This window comes from Camelina sativa, chromosome 4, assembly GCF_000633955.1.
Source record: "Camelina sativa cultivar DH55 chromosome 4, Cs, whole genome shotgun sequence".
NCBI lineage: Eukaryota > Viridiplantae > Streptophyta > Magnoliopsida > Brassicales > Brassicaceae > Camelina > Camelina sativa.
Window position 1 is genome coordinate 27705470 of NC_025688.1, and position 22299 is coordinate 27727768.

A 22299-nucleotide genomic window follows, 5' to 3' on the forward strand; every position below is an offset into this window, starting at 1 on the left:
TTAGATAAAGAGAGAGATATGAATGAGGTTGCCACATCATCGCCGAGTCAGTACGAAGCTTTTGTTAATGTCTTCTTCAGTTCTTCTTAACTTAATCCTTTCCTCAATCATCATCATCCTAGTTTTACTCAGTAGTGATCCATCATCATGCATAGATTCCTTGTAAAGCTCTCTTCTTCTTCGAATCAATTCAGAAGCTTTAAGAATCACCGTCTGCTTCTCCCTTTATTACCTTCTTCAAAACCTTTTACCTCATCCCCGTCTGTGTCGTCGTCACCTCCGAGGCACTCGAATCGATCTTGGTATCCTTATTCCGTCGAGTTGTTTCGAAAAATTTCACCTTTAAGCTCAAATTCGAGGACTTTAGGAGTGAATGGGAGGGGTATCAGCAGTGAAGCGGGAAGAGAGTCGATAGAGTACGATGTTCTGATTGTTGGAGCTGGACCGGCCGGTTTATCTGCTGCTATGCGATTGAAACAACTGTCTCAGGAGAAGAACGTTGATCTCTCTGTTTGCGTCGTTGAGAAAGGAGCAGAAGTAGGTCAGTTTCCTCTCTCTCTCTCTCTCTCTCTCTCTCTCTCTTTCTCAATAAAGTATTGATCTTTATATGCTCTTTTAGCTCTCTGTAATTTGGTTGTGAAATTTCATATATGTAGGAGGACATATCATATCTGGTAATGTCTTTGAACCTGTGGCATTAGATGAACTTCTACCTCATTGGAGACAAGAACATGTTTGACCCTCTCTCTCTTTCTCTCTTTACTTAGTCTTGTATGCTCGTTGTTTAAGAACTAAGAAGAAACCATATATATGTTTGTAGACACCCATTAAGATCCCTGCTTCATCTGATAAGTTCTGGTTTTTGACGAAAGATCGTGCAATATCACTTCCTTCTCCGTTTGATAACAAAGGAAACTACGTTATCAGGTATTGTGTAAGAGAGAAACGATTACTTTTGATTGTTAATACAAGTATTATGTCTATGGTTAAGTTTCTTTCATTTGAGATGTTTGATATTTGGTGGTGCTTGTATGTGCAGTTTGAGTCAACTGGTGCGTTGGCTAGGAGGAAAAGCTGAGGAGCTTGGAACTGAGATATATCCTGGCTTTTCTGCTAGTGAGGTAATTTTGTGCTTCTACTTGTGTTTAGAGTCTTGAATGAATACAGTTGATGTTTTGCATAGCAAACGTTTTTTTTTCAGGTCTTATATGACGCAAGTGATAAAGTTGTTGGGATTGCAACCAAAGATATGGGTATATCCAAAGATGGTTCCAAGAAGGAGAATTTCCAGCCAGGCGTTGACATAAAAGGGCGAGTTACACTATTTGCAGAGGGATGCAGAGGATCATTGTCCGAGGTCAGAGTAACCGTTTTGGTTATAAGGATACACACACGATTTGCCTGCATTTACTGCTGATGCTCAAACGAACTTCTTACTCTCATTTGTGCAGAGAATCATTAAAAAGTATAAATTAAGAGAGGAGGTTAATGCTCAGCATCAGACATATGCTTTGGGAATTAAGGAGGTAACCACTTCTATCCTTGATTAGTTGTAACTCGAATTCAGGTTTACTTAGTAGTTTCTCCGTGTAAACTGTTGGCCATATGTCATTTTAATTGCTGATACTTTTAGTATAACAGGTTTGGGAGATAGATGAAAGCAAGCATAACCCCGGGGAAGTTGTTCACACATTGGGTTGGCCCTTAGATCGCAAAACTTATGGAGGTTCATTCTTGTACCACATGAACGACAGACAGGTAACTCATCTCTCCCTTCTAAGATTCTTTGGTACGGTTGAGAAATTATTGTCTTATCTTTTTCTATCTGTGTCTTAATCAATACAAAACTTATCTTCCAGTTTTGGTAGCTCAGTTTGAGTTTTCTTTTCAACCAAACAGGTTGCGCTTGGCTTGGTTGTTGCCTTAAATTACCACAACCCTTTTCTGAATCCGTATGAGGAATTTCAGGTATGTCAATTACTCATTACGATCAGACGTTTTACCGGTTACAATGAATACCTTTCTAATAAGGCAATTCAAAATTGAGAAGTTTGATGAACAATATTATTTTATCCTCCAAACAGAAACTCAAACACCATCCTGCCATTAAACGCATCTTAGAAGGTGGTACTGTGCTTCAGTATGGAGCTCGTACTTTAAATGAAGGTGGTTTTCAGGTGAGTTGAAACTTACTCCCTTAAATACTGCTGCCTTGATTCTTTGAAAGCAGTACAATTCTCATTTTTGGTATAGCCATTTTCTAAAGCATGTAATGTACATACATAGTTTAGTTTGATTGACTGGGAAACAAGATTTCTGGATAGCATCGTGAATTTGTTTGGCATTTTATAACATATTTGAACTTGATGCTAGTAAAATTTCAGTCCATTCCCTATCCAGTTTTTCCTGGAGGAGCAATAATTGGATGTTCAGCTGGTTTTCTCAATGTACCCAAGATTAAGGGAACGCATACAGCAATGAAATCAGGTCACAATAAATCTTTGGTAAAATTCGCTGTCCCATAACAGAAATTTCATCTTAATGTCATCAACATGTTACAGGAATGTTAGCAGCAGAGGCTGCATTTGGTGTACTTCATGAAGGTATAAACATGAACACATACTGGGACAACTTGAAGGATTCATGGGTGTGGAAGGAGCTCTACGCAGCTCGAAACTACCGTCCTGTACGTAATATCATGAACATATACCAACGCATATTGTTTCCTATCTAATTGATATTTCCTTGAAGATAAGATCTTAATCTCTAATCCTTGCAGGCATTCGAGTATGGGCTACTCCCTGGCTTGGCCGTGAGTGCTATGGAACAGTAAGACCTGGGCTTGATTCTCCTTTTTGCAGTGTTTGTATGATCATTTCTTTTTGCTATAAGTGAACTATTTATGTTTGATTATGCAGCTATATACTGAAAGGAAAGGTCCCTTTCACGCTCAAGCATGGGAAAGCTGACCACGAAGCAACAAATGTAAGTATTACAAGCACTTGAACTATATCAATTATAATTAGATCGTCCACTGAACACAGACACTGGTAAACACGCAACTGTAAGTCTTCCTACATTGTAATGCAGCTTGCTCGGAAATGCACACCAATTGAGTATCCAAAGCCAGATGGTGTTTTGTCATTTGATGTGCCAACTTCGTTGTACAGGTTTGTACCATGACACAAACCTGCATCTTATTTATAATGTATAAGTACACCTCCTATGGTATTTCCGAGTGGTTGGTTGCATCTTGAATGTTGAATGATGATGATGATAACAGGAGTAATACCAATCATGATCATGATCAACCATCTCATTTGCGCTTGAGGGATCCCAAGATTCCAGAAAAGGTAAACTTTCCAGAGTATGCTGCACCAGAGTCACGATACTGCCCAGCCCGTGTTTACGAGTAAAATAACTCACTTACTCTCCCCTCTATCTCTCCATATGAAATTTGATCAATAGTGTAACTTCCTGAAACAAGATACTCATCATGGTTTGTATGTTGATTCTAAACTTAAAAAAGATATGTCGAAGATGAAGAGGGAAAGCCGAAACTGCAGATCAACGCTCAAAACTGTTTGCACTGCAAGGTATGCATCACTCGTTGACTTTTTATGTACTTTTTTGTTAAATTATATGAAAGGTATGCATCACTCGTTGACTTTTTATGTACTTTTGGGGAAGCTGAAATTGTTATTTTGTTTCTAAATATGTGAAAGGCATGTGACATCAAAGATCCTAAGCAGAACATAGAGTGGACGGTGCCTGAAGGAGGTGGAGGCCCTGCTTATTCCCTCGTGTAGTCTCCAAAGTTAAACAAACTTCTCACTTTTACCATAATTAAAACTCAACAAAATCGTATGTCTGAGTTTTTCTTTTTATAGTAAATAATGTACGTAAGCTCTAGTGTTTTGTTTGTTTGTAAACTTTCACATGATTCTAATGGGCATACGAGAAAGTAGATTAATAAAAGTTGGGTTCTCCATTGAAATATCATCAACAATTTTGACATAATGTCGAAGATTTGTTTTATAAGAGTAACAAAAATAAACTATTTAAGAAAAGAAAAGAAAAATCTAAAAATCACAGTCAATTTATACAGCCTTTCTTTTATCTAAACACCGCAGGGAAAAACCTAAGAAAGAAAGAATAACGAGGATGAGCTAAGAGCACCAAGCCTTCTTCTTCTCTTTTTTTTTGCGTCTGTAGGACTTTGTTCGTACACTTCTTACTATATAGCACAACGCCTCTCTCTTGGTCAGGCAAGTTTTACCGCTTTTAGCTCTGAAACCACCACCTACACAGTTTCAAAACAGGTATAAGTTAGTGACACGGCTTCTCTAAGCTTCCTTCCTCCAATTCAATCACTTTTCTCTAAGTTCATAAAAAGGCATATCACACGATTGAATCTGTTATTTTCTCCTTGGTAATTTAAGAGGTTTGGTTAATGATAGAGTATCATCAGATTGTTCATCTGAGTTTTTCTCGGACAGCATTTACAAGTCTATCAAATTGGATTTCTGCAAGCAGTCGTCTTTGTATGCATGCTCTTTAATGATCGCAGGTAAGATTCTGTAACTCTTATCTTTTGTATTGAAGCAAAGGTTGTTATATTTCTATACAGGCAATTAGAACTCCTGATCATCACAAAGTATATTCTTATCACATTTACGAAATTTACAAATCCAAGGTATGCTAGTAACCAACCGTTTACACACACATACGCACTCCATCGTAGCTCCACAAAAACAAAGGGGATTCAATAAAAAGCAAAATTTACATGTCATAAGAAGAATACCAAAGTAGATGTCATATGTATGTCATATGTATACCAGTAGGCATCCACAATGACAATGCAAGCAACAGATAAAAGATGTATTTTCAACAAAGCAATCCTACGTTTTTCTCACAAAAGTTCATGTACCCTATATAAAAATGTAGACTAAAATGCTTCAGCTTTTACACAGATAACTCTACAGAAATGTAAATAGATTGCAAGAGAAAAACAGGGAGCACATGCTTTTATCAACAGAGCTTATGCTCATTCAACTCAGTGATCAAACAAAGGGTGAAGATAGAGATGATTTACCTTAAAGATTACGATGGCGGGTGGAGCTAGTTTCAAGGCCCCTGTCCAGCCGGAGTACCTGAAGACTGTTGCTGCTGCTTCTGCTGTATCTGGAGAAGAAGGTTTGCGGCAAACTGTAGTGTTGACTGGTATCTCTGGTTCTTATCCACCTCCCCATCTGTTGTACCTTGACCAGCCCCAGAGAGCAAAGGCTGCAACTGTGGTGTTTGGCTTTGTGGCTCTAAGTTTGCCTTGTCAGCTGGTGGTTGCATAGCAGCTTGGAATTGGGAAGGATTTAAGTTATGCGCCTGATTTGTTGTAACGGCATGATAATTAGCTTGCTGATAGCTTGGACGACCATAGTTTTGGTTTGGCATGGAAGCTTCTGGTTGGTATTGCTGTGTCATGGGCTGAGAAACAGTCTGATTTGACGAACCCTGTGTGTACATGACATAATTATTATGAGGCATATTTGGTAACGGAGACAGCTGAGGCATGTTAACAGATTGGCCTTGGTATTGCACGTTGCCATGGACCATTCCGCTAGAGTAGTTGGGGTTGTTTGAAGCTGCTGGGTATCGCAGAGGGGGAGGAGGAGGTAGCTGCCCGGCTGGAGTGTACTGATTTCCATATTGCTGGAATGACTGATTTGACGGTGCTTCTCCATTGTACAGTCCATTGGATTGAGGTACTGTGGAAACAACTGTTGAAGTGCCTGACACAGTTTGGTGACTCTCGGGGGCAGTAGGTTGAGAAGTTGCAGGGAGAAAAGATGCCAGAGTCGCTAAAAGCTCCGGAGTTAAACTAACCCCAGCTTGAGGCGCTGCATTGTTAGGTATTCTGAGAGGCTCGCTAACGGATGGTTTTGAAGGAGCTGTCAAATGTTCTGGTGCACCCATGTTGTAATTTTCCCTAGGAGGATATAAACTGTGACTGGCATTGGCAGGTGAATCCCGGGCTTGATCCATATAAGGCAGAGGATTGTACTGAGTTTCATGTCTGTATGATGCTGCAACAGGAACAGCTGGCGGAGGCAACTTGAGAACAACACCATAAAGCCGTTCTGGACCAGACACTTTGAGTACATCAGTTAAGAAATCTGATGGAGGCACCAAGAATAACGTTGTTCCATCATCTAATTTGGCAACACCTGCCCGATTTTTTGAGCCAAGGTAGCGGAGAAATTCAGTGTAAGACGCAAAATCTTCTTGCAAGTTTGGTAAGAAGAAAACGATTTCAAATCCAATGGCTTCGGTGTAATGTTTGGCGAGCATATCCAAACCAGTTCTTGCTGAACAATTGATGACCTCAGGGCTGTAAATTCAATTAAAAAAACAACCAAAGTCAGCAATTGAAAGAAACGTCATCAGTTAAATCATAAATGCATTAGCACCACGTAAATCAAGACATCTCAGAAACTACACAAGCAATAGTCAATCCTACAATTTACTACCTAAAATAATGACCTCTAACTTCCATCAAGAATGTAAAGAAAACATATGGTTCTCTCTAAAAGAATGAAAACATTAGAAGGGTTAAAATACTGTAAATGGTACTCACAGTTTAGTTTCAATCCCTTTTCCAATAGGTACACAACGAGCACAACAGACAGGAGTGCCACCCTTGGCAATCATTCCTCTCCACATGTCAGAATCAGAGTGACCACGAATAGGCCTAGCAGCAACTGAACCACTTCCATATGACCTCTCATCTACACCCATTGGAGTAAAACCGTCCACCGATCCATCTCTTTTGGCTCGTTTACTTTCCCTGTCCAACTGAGCAGGATCATATCCTTCCCAAGAACCAGGGTTTGACCTCGTACCTTGTGCAGGAGATGGGAGGATTCCAGGCCCTGTTGGAGATGGGAGTATTCCCGTTCCATTTGGTGATGGCCTCCTCCAGTTTGGCTCCTTGCCTACAGCATCGTTGTATTCTGAACCATTATAAGAACGCTCATTGCTACCTCTGAAGGGCCTCATAGACCCAGGAATTCCAGTAGAATGAGAAGAAGCTACAAATGACGGGTCATTGTTGTACATATCTGGCCTTGACCGTTTCACACCAGAGTAAAAACTAGTATCATCTTGCTGAGGAGGCAGCTCATCGTTTGAGTACATAATTGTGATTCTCTGATCCCTGTATAACCTCCCCTGTAGCTCTTCCTTTGCACGGCGAGCTTCCTCCGCGCTTCTAAACTCCACAAGTGAAAAATGCATTGATGGGTAACTTTTAATCCTCTCGATCTCACCAAAGAGTATCATTGCATTGTGTAGCACTTGCTCATCTATCTGAAGAGTAGGAGGGTACACAACCCGCAGAACCTTACTTGGCTGGACACCTCCTTTACCATCTTCATATGAGTGAGGATACTGTAAGAATATACCAAAATGTCAAAGCCAAACCTACTCAAATAACCATTAACAAGAAACATGCTATTTTCAACTTTTACGAGTACTAACCTGCGGTTTCTGATTCATATTCCCATTCCTGTTATCATAGGAGCCAGCCCATTGTTCCTAAAGATAAAGAAAAAGTAACTTGATTTCAGAATAAAAACGATGAGCAGACTCTACTATGGAATATGAAAGGGTGCTACAAAGCTGTAAGAATTCACTAGAAAACCAGTTGATTCGAGTAAATACTGCTCCTAGGTGCAAAAGATAGAGCTCAGCACTAAAAGTCTGATGCAATTTTTAAAGTAAACAGAAATAAATGTCACAAGGGCACTTACTTTTCTTGGCGCTTGTGAACGAAGAAAATCAACCCGCAAATAGCTACCACCCATTCGCTTTCCATTCATGCTCTTAGCCTGTAAAGCATCATCCATCTCATAATAATCAATGAAAGCTGTCTTGCGTTCTCTAAGAAACCTAAAATCCTCGATCTTCCCAAACTTGCTGAACTCTTCCTCCAGCTCATCCTTAGAGACATTAGGGCTGATTCCACCCACCCAAAGACTCTTACAAGGTTTTGCCTGCAATAAGAAAAGGCGCATACATAAGAAGGTGATATAATATTACCCAGATAGGTTGCAGAGAATAGAGCTTCAAACATCAAGGAACTTAAACACACAAACTAACACATAATTCCAACTACATTACGACACCAATTGGCATCAATCGCTATACTAAACTAACAACATCATCTTCCTCTATCAATCAGTGTTAACAGTCTATCTAGACTAAACACACATCTGGTCTGCAGGAGAAGAATGTCGATCAAAAAGCTGGCAAGACATTAACGTTCTCTGCAAGGCATTCTTGTCTTTATTGCTGCCTGAGTCCCCAATAAACCAAACCCTGGACACTCCATTAACCACTTAAAGCCCGGGGAGATTGAAATTTGAGTATGCCTGCAAATGAATATTTTTCTTGATCACTGCAGATATACCAATCCCAGAACGGTCGTGAAGAACTCAACCCCTTGAGGAACGAAACTGGGAAAGCCTAGATTGTACGTAGGGCAAGAATTGAGGAGCACGTTTTGTTCTTCAGAAAGAGCGTTTCAAAAATAAAAGCATCTCTTTCACGGTGAGACATCTACTACGTATCTGATTGGTAGAGTTAACCAATTAACAACCACGTAATTTGTCTTTACTGTAGCATCCATGATAAACAAACAAGCCCTACACTACTCCATAACTGATATGGATTTGTGCAACCAATACGTTTGCCGGTTGTTGATGATATCTCGAGTACCCCATAGACGATTCTCCACACAGTTTGGTTTTTGCAGGAAACTGAACTTTTAAACTCCCAATTTCTTATCTATTTTGGGCCTTTTGGCTGATGATCGATGATATGCTGCTAACTGCTTCCATATTTTTCACCTTTGCAAATTCCGCAATTTAGTCACACTGAGATAGATTTAACATCTTGGGCGAACCTGAAATCAGACTCTGCTAAACGCGGATACAAATCTGTAGATAACGCAAATGATACCGTAGACGACTGACATTTGAATCATCAACCTTTTGCATAACGTAGACAAGAATGAGTTTGATGTATTCTTTTGTGCAGCTCATTCGATAAGAGTGTTTATATATATATATAATGCTTTGACATGCAAATTCTTCACGTATAAGCTCTCTTTGTGGTTTCGGTTGGCACGAGTTTGATTAGACGTTGTTGTAGAATAAAACCAAACTAATTTGAGAAATTGCGTTTTCTCTCTCTTTTTTTTTTTTTTTTAAAGATCGGATCGGATCAGGTTTAGCCTTCTGCTATGAAAGAAAATAAAATCTAGGTTTCGACTTTGATTTGTACGAGGAGAACTCAGATTCAACACACAACAGATAAATTTTAACTAAACAAGCAACACTAAAGTTATGTGAACCTCCTGGACTATGAATTCGGTAAAACAATAAAATCGTTGAGAAAAGACAATCAAAGTTAGAGAGCAATAGATAAGAACAAACCGGTCGCGCGAATTCGATTTTAATCTGACTTCCGTTCAAATCAGCTCCTTGAAGAGCCTCTTTCGCAGCCACAGCTTCCTCCACATGTCTGTAGTATATAAACGCGAATCCACGCGAAGAATACGCCGTGATTCTATCGATATCGCCGTATCTTCCAAACAACTCGGTCAGATCTGAGTCTGTCGTTTCGATCGTGAGGCTACCAACCCAAAGGTTATTCGATTTGAAACCCGAATCATCGGGTCTGATTGGCTTCATGGCTAACGCCATCGTGGATTTGGTTCAGTTGGCGATAATTCTACGAATTCGATTCCTTCTGAATTGATGATTGTTTTACCTTTGCGGTAATGAAATTTCGATTTCTCGACGAGAGACGAATTAAACGATGAAGCAGTATAGTACGTTGATCAAGAAAGAGAGAGATATTTGAGTTTTAAAATCCAACCAGTAACACAGAGGAGAAGAGAGAACCCTAGATAAAGAGTTTGAAGACGAAGAAGATTAGATTGAGAGAGAGAGAACAAGATAGAAGAGAGGCCAGAAGGGTATCGAAGCGGCGGCTTTTAAAGGGCTTATATAGATGATAGAGAAACTTCCCCTTTATTTATTTTTTTTTTTTTTATTATTATTATTTTAATTATTATTATTATTTGGGAATCCGAAACGAAACGCTGCGTTTTGTGTAGGCATGGCAAATTGGTAAATAATCGTAATTATATATATTATATTATTATCCCTCTTACTCTTTAAGTTTACATTCCGAAATATAGCATACTGTTTGTACAAAGACATCTCTAATAACTGCAATTAGTCTCTGGAACTGTTGGGTGTTCGTTCAAGTGGACTCTGGAAGCTTCACAAGAACATTGGTTTAGCCGGAGCATCAGAAACAGGCACCATCCTTTTAACAACTGTTAAGCATTCGACGAAGATCCTGGCTAGGTAATAGAGCTCAAGCTCGTATTGCTCGTAGATGAAGAACGCCGTGAACGAGAACGACATCACTGTTCAGCAAAGCGTTCAGACAATTTTATGGACAGGACAATTTTTCGGATGCTGATGTTTTTTAATCATGTTTATGAAGTGTGAAAACAAAAGTTTTGTTCAAGTACCTGTGAAAAGAAATGCTGCCAATGAACGGGATAAGATCAGTTTGAGGAGATAGAGGGATCCTGCAATCTGTTTTTTGGTTTCAAGAAACGAGAGAAATGAGTTTACTTCCATGTTTGCTGGGCATTGGATAAGTGTGTAGAGAGCAGAGTTGTACCTTGAAGAACTTGATCCAGTCTCCTCCTCTGCTTAGGGAGTTAAAACGGTCAACTCCGTGGTTCCACACAACTACGACATCTTTGCTAAAATCTCTCACAGCTGACTCCGAGATCTCAAATCTCCACGGGGGTATTTTCTTGACTTGAAACCCCAAACTGTCAAAATAAGCAATTATATAACTTAGCTGCATATAGATTTCACAAGAGAAACATATATACATGGATGCATCACCAAAATTGTGGTGTCACAAAATAAGTTTACTATCCTCTATAGTGCTAACTTAAACATTCGGAATTAATACTTACATTTTTGACGGCACAAAAGCAAGTCCATAGAGAGCAACAGCAAATAGAAACAGGAGTTGGGCTGCAGATGAAGTAAATGACTTTCCAGAAAAGAAGAACCAGTAATATAACAAGTTGAGGAAAACAAAAGAAACGAATGTTTTCTTCTCATTTCTCCACAGCAAGATGTCTGCAACTGCATGAGAACATAGATGAAAAGTCAGGTCAATTTAAAGAAATTAAGATTAAACGCTTGCATTGACCCAGCGTTTGTTTATATGTGCATGACATAAAGTTGGAACTCGCATAAAATCACATGGTCTGGAAGCAGGTGTAAATGGATCAAGTAGATACTTCAGCAAGTTCTAGACATCTAGAAGCAAGAAATCTAAATTAAGAAAAGAGATAGATCAATCCAGGTTTAGCCTTATTAACATGCATCATCATACACATAGCTAAATGAGACACAGACTTAAAGCAATATAACTGAATAATTAGCCAAGAACACTTTCAAAGGGCATTATTATAATTGTTAATAGCGAGATGGTTCTAACCTTTACCACAGCCAAGAAGCTGATCTGCAGTAGATTGAATGATCGTGTCATCAGACTTCTCAAGATCCCGAGAGAACCACTGAACCGTTGATGCAATACCATCCTACAATCCAACAAGAGCTAATGAATCCAAGGAAGCTTTCAACCAGCTGAATATGATAAAAACAAATAAAATCCTATTTTAACTCACTTCAAGTGTCACAACAGGTGTGTAACCAAGATGCTTCTTAGCTGCATTGCAGTTAAAAGTTCTCATTGATGAAGCTAACAGAGCATACTGATGAGCTGTGTCATAATTACTCCCAAGACCCTCCTTTTCGTGTGTCCATTTAAGAAGTGAGAAAACAAACAAAACCAGCCGAACAGGAAGTTTAATAGATGGTCTGCAATTGACGAGAAGAAAAATATCAAAACAAGTAAACCAGAAAGTTGGGTCTAAGGATCTGAAACTTATCAAAATGATGAATATTTAGATATTAGGAGACGGAAACATGTACAAGATAGTAGCTATCCAAAAAACAACATAATATGGCCGTACTCGAAACAGTTCCACTAGATAAGGTAGATTATGACATCTATCATTAGAAAAATACTACGAATGCAGATGCTTTAATAAGGGAACATTCAGGGTAGGTTCATAAATTCTGAGGGACCTTCGACCATGCCGCAGCAGACACCGGATAATCAGGAAATAGCGAGAGAAAGAAGTTCACAACAAGTTTCATTGTATCAAAAACTGTTTGGATGCTCATTTACCTTGGGTATCCCAGACCTCCAACAATGTGGCTTACAAAGTCCAAAAATCTGACCGGCTTGAGGTTTGTGATAAAAAAGTCCTACATATAGTCGGCACAGAACAACTTTCATCAAATATAACAGTCATGCGTTTCAGGAGTGATTTGGCAGATACATATGCTTCAGAGTTACCTTTCCAGCCACATACTCCAACTGTGAATCTAATGCTTCTGCGGCGCATATATGTGCATGAGAAACGTTCTCAGAGTAAGTGAAATCAGACATATTTTCACCAGTCCCGATTATAAACTGAAATTTTAAAGACCAAGACAGTCATTCTCCAAACAAAAGAAACCCAAGAATACATCAAGCTCAAGGAATCTCTTATTCCAAAGGGAAAAACTACCAGGTATCGTTAGATAATAAACATAACTCAATAATGTGATGACATAATAATAAGACCTTTGCATATCCGGACTTGGCTAGATTCACAAGGAAAGGTACAAACTCCGTGTCACCAGGTCCAAAAACAATGCTAGAGCGAAGTGCACAAGTTAAGAGACCATCACGGGTGTTAGCAAATTTGATCAAAGCTTCCGCTTGAGCTTTAAAGTCTGTCAACATGGATTGGAACTGCAACAGAATCAGAGCAAAACAGTTAAACAGATATCATCTCTGAACAAGAGCAAAAAGGAAAAAAACCAACAAAACAATCATCCTCAGGGATTACCTTCAAGGGACGTCTCAAGGATTCATCACCATCATGTATAGGTTGGGAGCCATCAAAAACAACGTCAGCAGTACTGTTGTAGATAAGTTTTCTGACTCCAGATTCACGACATGCAGAAATCACATTTCTTGTACCTATCAGGGGGTCAACGACATATACGATTAACCACCCAAGGTTAAAGTAATAAAATGGTAAAGCATTTTGAAGTGAGCAAGAACTTTACCTTGAACAATAACCTTGTAGCAGTCAAAGTAATCATCGGAACGTAAATCAGTAGCTCCCATGTAAAATACAACATTGGAACCCTCAGTAACTGCAAAGAACAAACAAACCATATGATGTTACAATCACATCCCAACATCTAAAAACACCAAAACTCAAATCAGAACCCAAAACTCTCAAAAATCCAAAAAAATCTCCCACAGTATTTTCTCAGATACCAAACACCGATCTGTCCAGCATTCATACAGAGAGAAATAAGAAGCAAACCTTTAACGATCTGAGGTTTATCACGAACATCGACGGAGTGGTAAGAAGCACGACCGGAGGAGAGAGCATCCACAAGGACCGAATCGGATTCGTCAAGGTTTAGAGAGTGAGCGGAATCAGCGACTCGTACTGTCCAGTTTCCGAGGCGAAGCAATCTAGAGACAAGCGATCTACCAATGAACCCTCCGCCGCCAAGGACGACACATGTCTTGAGGTTGAGATGAGAATCGCCATGGACGGAATCTTCTCCCTCCATTGTTAGGATCGCCGAATTAAAAAAAAAAAACCCCAAGCTCTCTATTCGCTTTTTTCCGATATATCGAACTCGCGCGAGTCAACTCAGCGAAAAAGGTCGGGTCGGGTTGGATCAGTGCACAAAAAGCTGAATATACTACTAATGTTGAAGGGTTGCTTTGGCGGGCAGATCATACGCTTGCAACCTCTCTCTCTCTCTCTCTCTCCACTCGCGAAACCTTTTAGCGTTTCCATTTTTATTCTTCCGCTACGTGATAATAATTTAATACTGACACTTTTTCGCATAAATTCCATTAAATTAGACTTTAAATATATTAAATCATGTATTTAATAAGCTATAATTGTTGTATGACTTTTTCTTTTTGTTAAGTATTTGTTGACAACCAATAGACGCACGGTTGCGTTTTCACGTTTGGTGAGCCAAATCCATCAATCCACCAAATTAATGATTTCCATAGTTAGAAATGTGTAGTTGTGTCGTGTGTGTTGAAGTATATATTACACTTGAAATCTCATAATTTAATAATTGAGCAACTAATTATATAGATTTTTTTTTCTGTTTTGAATTTCAAATGGATAACTGAAGAAAGCCCAAAACATATAATAACATATTGATTTTTTGCGGCTGATGATGATTTTGCGAATTTTCTATACAAATTAAGAAACATGCCCCAAGTTTTTTTTAGAAACGGTCTCTGGCTCTTTGTATACGACGCAGTGCTTCAGCTTCTGTTGCTGAGTCTGGAATGCTTAATGATTTACGGATGTCTTTGCTCGATGTTCTGAGGAACGGGTTACATGCTTTCTCCATCTTAACAGTCGTTGGAATCTACATGCAAAATCTCGTAAATGAGATCCAGAAAGACGTTTAGTGAGCTAACAGGAGATGATATGGAATAGATCAGATTTTACCGATGGGAGTCCCTGGCTGCGCAGATGGGCGACTCGGGTTGCATAGGACTGAAGAGTTTCATTCTTTGGTTCTACTGATAGTGCAAACTTTAGATTGCCCTGTATCATGGAGGATATATAGATAGTTCATTTTCACCAAGTCGCAGAGAGAGTTCAATGTGAAATAAGACAGTATTTATGTGGTGTAAAACTTACTGCTGTGTTTTCACGGCCGCAGTATATATTTGTATCATCTGGTAACGCCACGATCTTTTGGAGTGATGAAAGCATCTGAGACTTGGGCAAAAAAAGGGGGTTTATCGTTAACAAAGGACAAAGCAGAATGAGCTTGCTTCTATGGAAGAAACTATGAAGTTAGGTTATTAGAGTACTCCCAAGTGGTCTCTCCATAAGGTCTATAACAATTGACTCACTTAGAACATTTTTGCCAAAAGAAACTAACCATAACAGTCCAGAGATAGAGAAGGTTGAAAAAGAAACACAATTGCAAAACCGCAAATCACTAGCACAACTTTTGCCAAAAGAGATAACCATAGAGTGAAAGGCTACAGAGGGTTGTATATTGTTATTTTTCAGATTCACCGGTTAGGTTTTATGCCTAATTTTCAATCAATGTTACCTGCTCAGGGGTACCTTCTGAAAGGGTACCACATGATAAGCTATATATCAGGTCTCCTGTGAATATTGTCGCTGACCCAGGAAAGTAGAAGCTAATATGGCCTGCGTGAGAATAAGAACAATTAAGAGTGTAAAACATGAAATAACTAGTTGTTCAACACTAGAACGATAAAAAAAAGAAAGCAGTTACACAGTGAGAATGACAAATAAGATACTAATATGTGAGCCACCAAACGTGTCTTAAGTTAGCAACACTTGACTGTCTATATGATAGTTTGTTAAAGTAGAGGTATATGGCAGCTACAAACCTTGTGTGTGGCCAGGAGTATCAAGTATCCGGACCTCATGACCAGCAAACATCCACTTGTCACTATCCTTCAGAAGTATGTCAATTTCAGGAATCCGATCCTTATCCGACGCTGATCCAATCACCTGTCGGCAACATAGGTCACATAAAAACACTTTAGTATATATATCGGAAGTAACAACGAAAAGAACAACTAAACATAGTCGCAAAACAAAAAGGCCCAGAAAGCCAAATTTTTCTGGTTAGACCAAACACTTTACTACATCACAAAAAGCAAACCATTATAATGTAAAGCTCTACTACGTTTCATAGCTTTCAGAGGCAAGGAATACTTCAAGGGAACAAATGATGATAAAGAGAGTGCTAACTTGCGCAAAAAACAAGATCATACAGTTCAAAACCGACAATAGTATCCTCTTACCTTAGCGCCATACTTTCCTTTCAATTCAGCATTCCCTCCAATGTGATCATCATGATGATGAGTATTCAAAATGTAAGTTAAATTCCAGTTTTTCCTGCTCAATGCCTCAATAACAGGAGCAGCCTCAGAAGGATCAACAACTCCAACAGTGCCGGTGTCTTCATCGTGCAAAAGATAAGCATAGTTGTCCTTACTGCAGGGAACCTGAAAACATCCCCGGAAAAAAAATAAAATAAGAAAAACAATACGATAAACAATGTTTGCACTGGTGCATATAAGATACAGGGGAAGAGGACAAAGGCATACAACTAACCAGTTCGATTTTTAAAGAGGATGGCATGTTGGAAATGCTACAAAAGTGGGTAATTTTAAGGGTTTTTCTAGCTCCACGCAATGTTTTGAGTGGCATGGATAACAACCACATTACTCCGTATAATAAGCTTTTCCTGAGGCAAAGTTGTCTCAAACCAGGCCACACACAAAGCTGACCTCCAATCTGTTTCATGAATTCAATCTAACAAATCATAATCCGATACAAATAGAATAAGATTGTCAAAATCGAGAAAAAAAAAAAAGAATAAGATTGTCAAACAAAAGACTAATAAAACACAGTTGTCACAAAGCAAACAGAATCGCCAGTTCCACCTTAACCAGTCAACAGCAGATAGATAGTAATTGACCCTTTATGATTGAATCAAACCTAACTAGTCTCAATTATATACTAAGACAAACTCAATACACACAACACTAGCCCCAAGTTAATGGAATCTACAGAGGATATCTCAAGCATACAAACGAAGATCGATACAGGCAGCGAGAATCTGAATTTCAAAATCCTACAGCAGAGAAATCTCATAAACAGTACCCAACACAGAACTTGAAAAAAAGGCTAAATCTCGTACCAACCATAAAACTGGATCCGAATTATTTAAAAAAAAAAAAAAAAAGGAGCAAAGGGAGAATCAAAAAGGGGGGGAAGAGAGAGTAAACCCTAGAACACGAAGGAATCGATGAATTGTTGGTGGCGGTGGTAGTAGATGAAGCTTTGGAGATCATTGGCATCCTCTATAAACTCTCTCTCTATCTCTATCTCTCTATCTGATAGATTTCTTCAGATAGAAACGAGGAGGAGGAGATGATTTGGGTTTTACCTTATTAGAAGAGATGGAGAAGATTTAGCGCGTAGAGGAGGAGGAGAAGAAGAAAACCCAGAATTTCTCCCCCTGACCTGAGCTGTGATGACGAGTATGCGACTTCGACAGGAAAATAACGTCAGAGAGCTTTGAGACAAGGCTTTCTTTTTTCTTTTTTACTCTTTTTTCTTTTCGCTTTTAAGTCAAATTTAATTAGCTCAACTACTTAAAAAAAAATCCCTCTATTAAATTGTTCCCGTGCTCTATTATCATATAATTCATAAACTCGTTTATAAATATTCTCACCACGAGGAAATAAATATTTTTACTATATATGGTACTATTAAAATTAATATAACGGTTGTACCATATATAATTTGTTAATTTTTTTTTTACTTCTTATGCTTGATTAGATTCCCTTTTCGGTAGCCAGGAAAGAAGAAAGAAAAAAAAACATTTCCTTTTGGGTCGACGCAAAGTAATATAATATTATTCCATTTGGTCAGTATTTTGCTGATTTGGTTTTAGCTCAATTTAGAGTGGTTGAGTTTTGTCAGTCTTACATTTTGCATTTAGAAATAAAATAAAATAAAAATCAGACATTAGTTAAAGAGTATATTATCATCAACACTATTATTTATTATAATACTATCAATTATAATAAAGTTGGAACTTTTTAGTTTTGATACATTAGTTGATAAGATTAAGATTCTGGAATATATTTTCGTTTGTTATGAGATTCCCTTATAATCTTTTTACCTTTATAATTTCAATAGAATTAAAAGTTAGCAAAATTTATTAAAGAAATAGTAGTTCAATACCAAAGTAGTTTGGCAACAATAATACTAGTGTCTATCTTTATTGAAAACGAGCCACTTGTAAAAGTCTTGTTGTATATGAATAATAAATTGGCTTATGTAGTTTGGTTAACATTTAATACATTTTTTTGAAAATTCATATGTGTAGCTATCTCTCAATTAAATTTTAATAATTAATGAGCAAAATTACAAAACCAAAACCGGTTTCAGAATTCAGACACAAAACTGTGAAAGTCGATATTTGGAGTTTCCTTTATATATGTCACAGATCGAGATAGGGTTTCTCAGAAGTCATAATAAAAGATGAAGGAAGGAAACAAAAAACCTAACTCGATCGACGACATATACATAGTTCCCGAGCTACTGGAAGAAATTTTACATGGATTACCTTTGAAATCAATCCTCAAATTCAAAGCTGTCTCCAAACAATGGAGATCAATCCTCGAATCGGACTTGTTCATGGAGAGGCGTATGAATGTTCAAAAGAACCGCCGGAAAATCTTGGCTGCTTACAACTGCAACTACGGCAGGCGGCCGTGTATCCTCCCCGCCGAGACTCGGTTCCAAGGGGACGAAGAGATCGTTTATCTTCACTGCGACCCCGCGCTACCCTCGATGACTTGCGACGGTTTAGTCTGCATCACCGAACCTGATTGGTTTAACGTTTTGAACCCCTCCACCGGAGAGCTCCGGAGATTCCCTCCCGGTCCAGATCCTGTAAAAGGTTAACAACTCTAGACATAATATAGTATTTGGTTTTTGCAGTCTAAGAAATTAAACAAATATATTACAACTACTTTCAGGAGCGCATGCAAATTGGCTTTTGGGATTCGGTAGAGACAAAGTTACGGGCAGCTATAAAATAGTACGGATGTGTTTTGATGATTGTTACGAACTTGGTCTTCTTGACGTTGGAACTGGTGAATGGAGCCAACTCATGCCACCTCCTCACATTATTGATGCGGGTAGTAAATCGGTGCACGTGAATGGATCAATCTACTGGTTACAAATTCGTAGGTATTACAGCATACTAACCTTGGATCTTCACAAACAAAGGTTCTATCGTGTCCCATACCCGGATACGTGGGTCACGCAAGAAACCCAGTTAGTGAACCTTGAGGACCGTCTAGCCATATCCATGACGACCAAAGTTGGTCCTGGTGAATGGACACTAGAGATCTGGTGCATGGATTTAGAAGAAATAAGATGGAGCAAGAATATCTCATGGAATACATACTCATGGAGCAAGACTTACTCAATAAGTTTACCCCATAGAGTTGTTGTTTCCCGGCCATGGCAGGAAATTAGCTGGTTCACGCCGGTGTCCGTTTCTAAGCAAGGGAATATTGTCTTCTATGATAATCACAAGAGGCTGTTCAGATATTGTCCCGGTACAGATGAGATTCGTTGTCTCTCCTCTAACATATGTGTTATATCTTCTTACGTTGAAGAATTGGTTCCACTCCCGTTTAAATCAGGCCATCCACATCATGATCTTGAGAATTCATATTCCAAGTTCAGGACATCCAAATGCAGGCCAGGTTCTTGGATATCCAAAGTTTTGAGAAGGAATGTTAGTATGCTAGATGTTTTGGTTGCCTCTCTCGTAGTAGTTGGTTATGTCTACTTACCTCCCAAGAAGTTACGTATTATTTGATTGATTGATACAAGATTGTTATATTCATTTTGCTTATGACTTTATTTGTTCGCTTTTATAGTTTACTCTCTACTATTATATCAATCTTATAATGATATATAAGACCCGTAAGTAAGATATAGAACTGCAAAAAACAAAAAAAAAAGGAGAAGCGAGTATTTTTCTTGTATAGCAGCATCATTTTCACTTTATTTGTTTTTAGAATAAATAAAAAGTGATACATATAAAGATAAACCCTACTCTATGTTATAGTAAAACTAGAAGAATACATTAGCGATGGTCTTAGATAATTTTTAAATGAATATTATAATGCCAAACTGTAAAACAAATCTATTTAATACTAATTTTTGGTACTCTCATTTGCAGTTTAGTTCGATACCAAATCGTTCTAGTTGCAGATGATTTTAATTAAATATAACGGTAACTATTCTTATCTGTGTGTTTTTGTTGTTAAAAGCTGTGTGTCTTCATAATATATATTTTAGGCTTGAAAACTTCTGTTTTTGTTGTTTAAAAATAAAAGCTGATAAATGAATAAAATATAAGATTACGCTATAACTTGGCAATTATAGTTGCGAATGATTTTTCTATATATATATATCCATGTTCACCAAAGCCAAGTTCAGTAACTTGAAGTTTTCTTACAAAAATAGAAGTTTTCAAGTCTTTTCTTACAAACGACCGAAGTTTGGAACAACTATAGCATTTTCAGTCTAGTTACCTTTTCCTACTTAGAGGAAGATTTCTGAGACAAAAAAGAAAGTAAACTAGGCAAAGTACAGGAGGAAAGTTCTCCGACTCCACAGCGGATTGGACTAAACCTGTTTCCATTTTTGTTTGTTTTAAAAGGCAAATTAGTAAGTAAAAAAAAGAAAAAGAAAAAAACAAGGAAGATCAGAATAAACTAACCTTTGGCATTATCAATAAAGTTTCCAAAAAATCCCTTCTCCTCCTGATCTATAGTCTTCATTTTCTTATCGGCAAGAAGATTGGAAGCAAAGATATGTTTTTCCTCTTGAGAGAGGTGAAGCTTTAACATAGTGTGAGATATGTATCTACCACAACTAGGATATGGACAAAAAACATTAGTTTGGCCTCCTTTTATCTTTGAGAGTATGACTCCTGCAAAAATAAAATCCCAAAACTAATACTTAGTATCTCAAAGCAAAATAGCCATAGACGAAAAGCAAAGAAAAACAAAAAAAAGATCAGCATTTTTGTATACCTTGGAAGCAGTCATCACAAATAAAGTGCCCACAACCGAGGTTTTCACACAGTTGATCAGAGGAAGAACAACTATAGCATTCAGTCTTGTAGCCAAAAAAAACAAAAAAGTTTCACATCAGAATTTTCCCAAAGTCGGTTCTTTAAAAACCAAAGAGTTCAATAGAGAGGGAGAGAAAGGTACCTTGGCACGAGAAAGCTCTGGATTTTTAACAAAAACTCTTGAATCAGCTAGTAAGTGCTCGGCAGTAATATTGGCTTCGTTCCTACAATGAAAACTCAAAGATAATCCAAAGAATACAAAAGTAAACTCTCTAAATTGAAGAAGAAGAAGAAGAAGTCGAGGCAAGATACATACCATTGGTAGTGAACTAGATAAGCAGCGGCAAGATCTTCACTGATCCCAATCCCATCAGCGAGCCTTCTGATGGACAATTCTGCATCATTTAGAACCTGTGAAACAAACAAACAAAAAAAATTCCCAGCATTGTTTTTAATAATCAAAACCAATATAAACATTGCGTAGTAGTAATAGATACAGAACAGAATCTTCGAGATCAAGCTATCCAAACGATTCAACAATCTAACCTCTTCTTCTTATTCAGGATCCATCTTCGAGATGCGCAGGACAGACGGACCTGAAAGATTTAGAAAATTTTCCATGTTGCTTAACTACAAATTTTCTCGGGAAAAATAGAGAGCGTTTGAAAAGAAAGAACAAACGAGTTATAATGAGCAAGATCCAGAGTCTTTCATACTACGTTCCAAAACTAAGAGACAGACGAACCTGAAAGGTTGAGATTCCAAAATAAGAGGAAATTTAAAGCGGCTACTAACGAATCGAATTTTCCCGGGAAAAAATTGAGAGTTTTCTCGGAAAATTAAAATAACAAAAACAAAAAAGGTAAAACGGAGAGAGATAGAGATAAAGATTCAGAGTCTTTCACACTCCGACTCCAAAACTAAGAGACAGATTGAGATCCCAAATTAAGAGAAAGTTCAAAAGCGCATTATAACGGATTTTCCCCGGGAAAATTGAGAGTTTTCTCGTAAAAACACAAAAAAAAAATTGAACATTCGAGAGAGAGAGAGAGAGAGAGATTGAGATGAATGTAGAAGAGAGCTCGTACCTTGAAAACAGATAACAATTCCAGCAAAAGGAAGTCGTCTCTTTCTCTGCAGGCGATGAATTGTGAGCGAGAGAGAGAGAGAGAGAGAGAGAGAGAGCCCTATTTGATTTTTGAATTCCCTCTCTTCTCCTATATCTCTCTTTCTCTCTCTCTCCATCTTGATGGGCCTTTTAGCGGGATGACTTTCTGGTAATGGGCCCAAAAGTTTTTGAATCTTTTGTCAAGCTTTGGCTATGTCATGCAGCTTATAGATTATATTATGTTTATGA

General features: G+C 38.1%; 6 protein-coding genes across 9 annotated transcripts; 2 read left to right on the forward strand and 4 right to left on the reverse strand.

Moving 5' to 3' along the window:
- LOC104782857 (electron transfer flavoprotein-ubiquinone oxidoreductase, mitochondrial) lies at positions 44-3991 on the forward strand. Its single transcript, XM_010507910.2, has 17 exons — positions 44-541; positions 657-733; positions 821-927; positions 1040-1121; positions 1202-1357; positions 1452-1526; positions 1642-1758; positions 1900-1968; positions 2085-2177; positions 2385-2487; positions 2562-2686; positions 2780-2829; positions 2919-2985; positions 3091-3170; positions 3284-3412; positions 3530-3596; positions 3726-3991. The coding sequence occupies exons 1-17, from the start codon at positions 148-150 to the stop codon at positions 3807-3809; spliced, it is 1875 nt and encodes a 624-aa protein (XP_010506212.1). The 5' UTR covers positions 44-147; the 3' UTR covers positions 3810-3991.
- LOC104782856 (flowering time control protein FPA) lies at positions 3970-10027 on the reverse strand. 2 transcript variants are annotated; one of them, XM_010507908.1, is made up of 6 exons: positions 9495-10027; positions 7809-8051; positions 7537-7593; positions 6635-7446; positions 5096-6388; positions 3970-4303 (listed from the first exon to the last, which is right to left on the reverse strand). In XM_010507908.1, the coding sequence occupies exons 1-5, from the start codon at positions 9762-9764 to the stop codon at positions 5128-5130; spliced, it is 2643 nt and encodes an 880-aa protein (XP_010506210.1). In that variant the 5' UTR covers positions 9765-10027; the 3' UTR covers positions 3970-4303; positions 5096-5127. The 2 variants fall into 2 exon arrangements, with proteins under 2 accessions (XP_010506210.1, XP_010506211.1); XM_010507909.1 differs by lacking the exon at positions 3970-4303 and adding an exon at positions 4577-4931.
- LOC104782858 (3beta-hydroxysteroid-dehydrogenase/decarboxylase) lies at positions 10191-14050 on the reverse strand. Its single transcript, XM_010507911.1, has 12 exons — positions 13556-14050; positions 13290-13379; positions 13067-13200; positions 12799-12969; positions 12529-12645; positions 12358-12437; positions 11792-11984; positions 11602-11704; positions 11069-11243; positions 10762-10918; positions 10607-10673; positions 10191-10498 (listed from the first exon to the last, which is right to left on the reverse strand). The coding sequence occupies exons 1-12, from the start codon at positions 13809-13811 to the stop codon at positions 10350-10352; spliced, it is 1692 nt and encodes a 563-aa protein (XP_010506213.1). The 5' UTR covers positions 13812-14050; the 3' UTR covers positions 10191-10349.
- LOC104782859 (hydroxyacylglutathione hydrolase 1, mitochondrial) lies at positions 14349-17379 on the reverse strand. 3 transcript variants are annotated; one of them, XM_019245050.1, is made up of 8 exons: positions 17220-17379; positions 16382-16564; positions 16069-16272; positions 15649-15772; positions 15342-15442; positions 14918-14998; positions 14723-14821; positions 14349-14639 (listed from the first exon to the last, which is right to left on the reverse strand). In XM_019245050.1, the coding sequence occupies exons 2-8, from the start codon at positions 16490-16492 to the stop codon at positions 14493-14495; spliced, it is 867 nt and encodes a 288-aa protein (XP_019100595.1). In that variant the 5' UTR covers positions 16493-16564; positions 17220-17379; the 3' UTR covers positions 14349-14492. The 3 variants fall into 3 exon arrangements, with proteins under 3 accessions (XP_019100595.1, XP_010506214.1, XP_010506215.1); XM_010507912.2 differs by having other exon boundaries at positions 17059-17378; XM_010507913.2 differs by having other exon boundaries at positions 14918-14992; positions 17059-17377.
- On the forward strand, positions 18323-19676 carry LOC104784390 (F-box/kelch-repeat protein At2g43445). Its single transcript, XM_010509420.1, has 2 exons — positions 18323-18743; positions 18823-19676. The coding sequence occupies exons 1-2, from the start codon at positions 18323-18325 to the stop codon at positions 19674-19676; spliced, it is 1275 nt and encodes a 424-aa protein (XP_010507722.1).
- Positions 20408-20984, reverse strand: LOC109132563. Its single transcript, XM_019244259.1, has 3 exons — positions 20902-20984; positions 20586-20798; positions 20408-20421 (listed from the first exon to the last, which is right to left on the reverse strand). The coding sequence occupies exons 2-3, from the start codon at positions 20713-20715 to the stop codon at positions 20408-20410; spliced, it is 144 nt and encodes a 47-aa protein (XP_019099804.1). The 5' UTR covers positions 20716-20798; positions 20902-20984.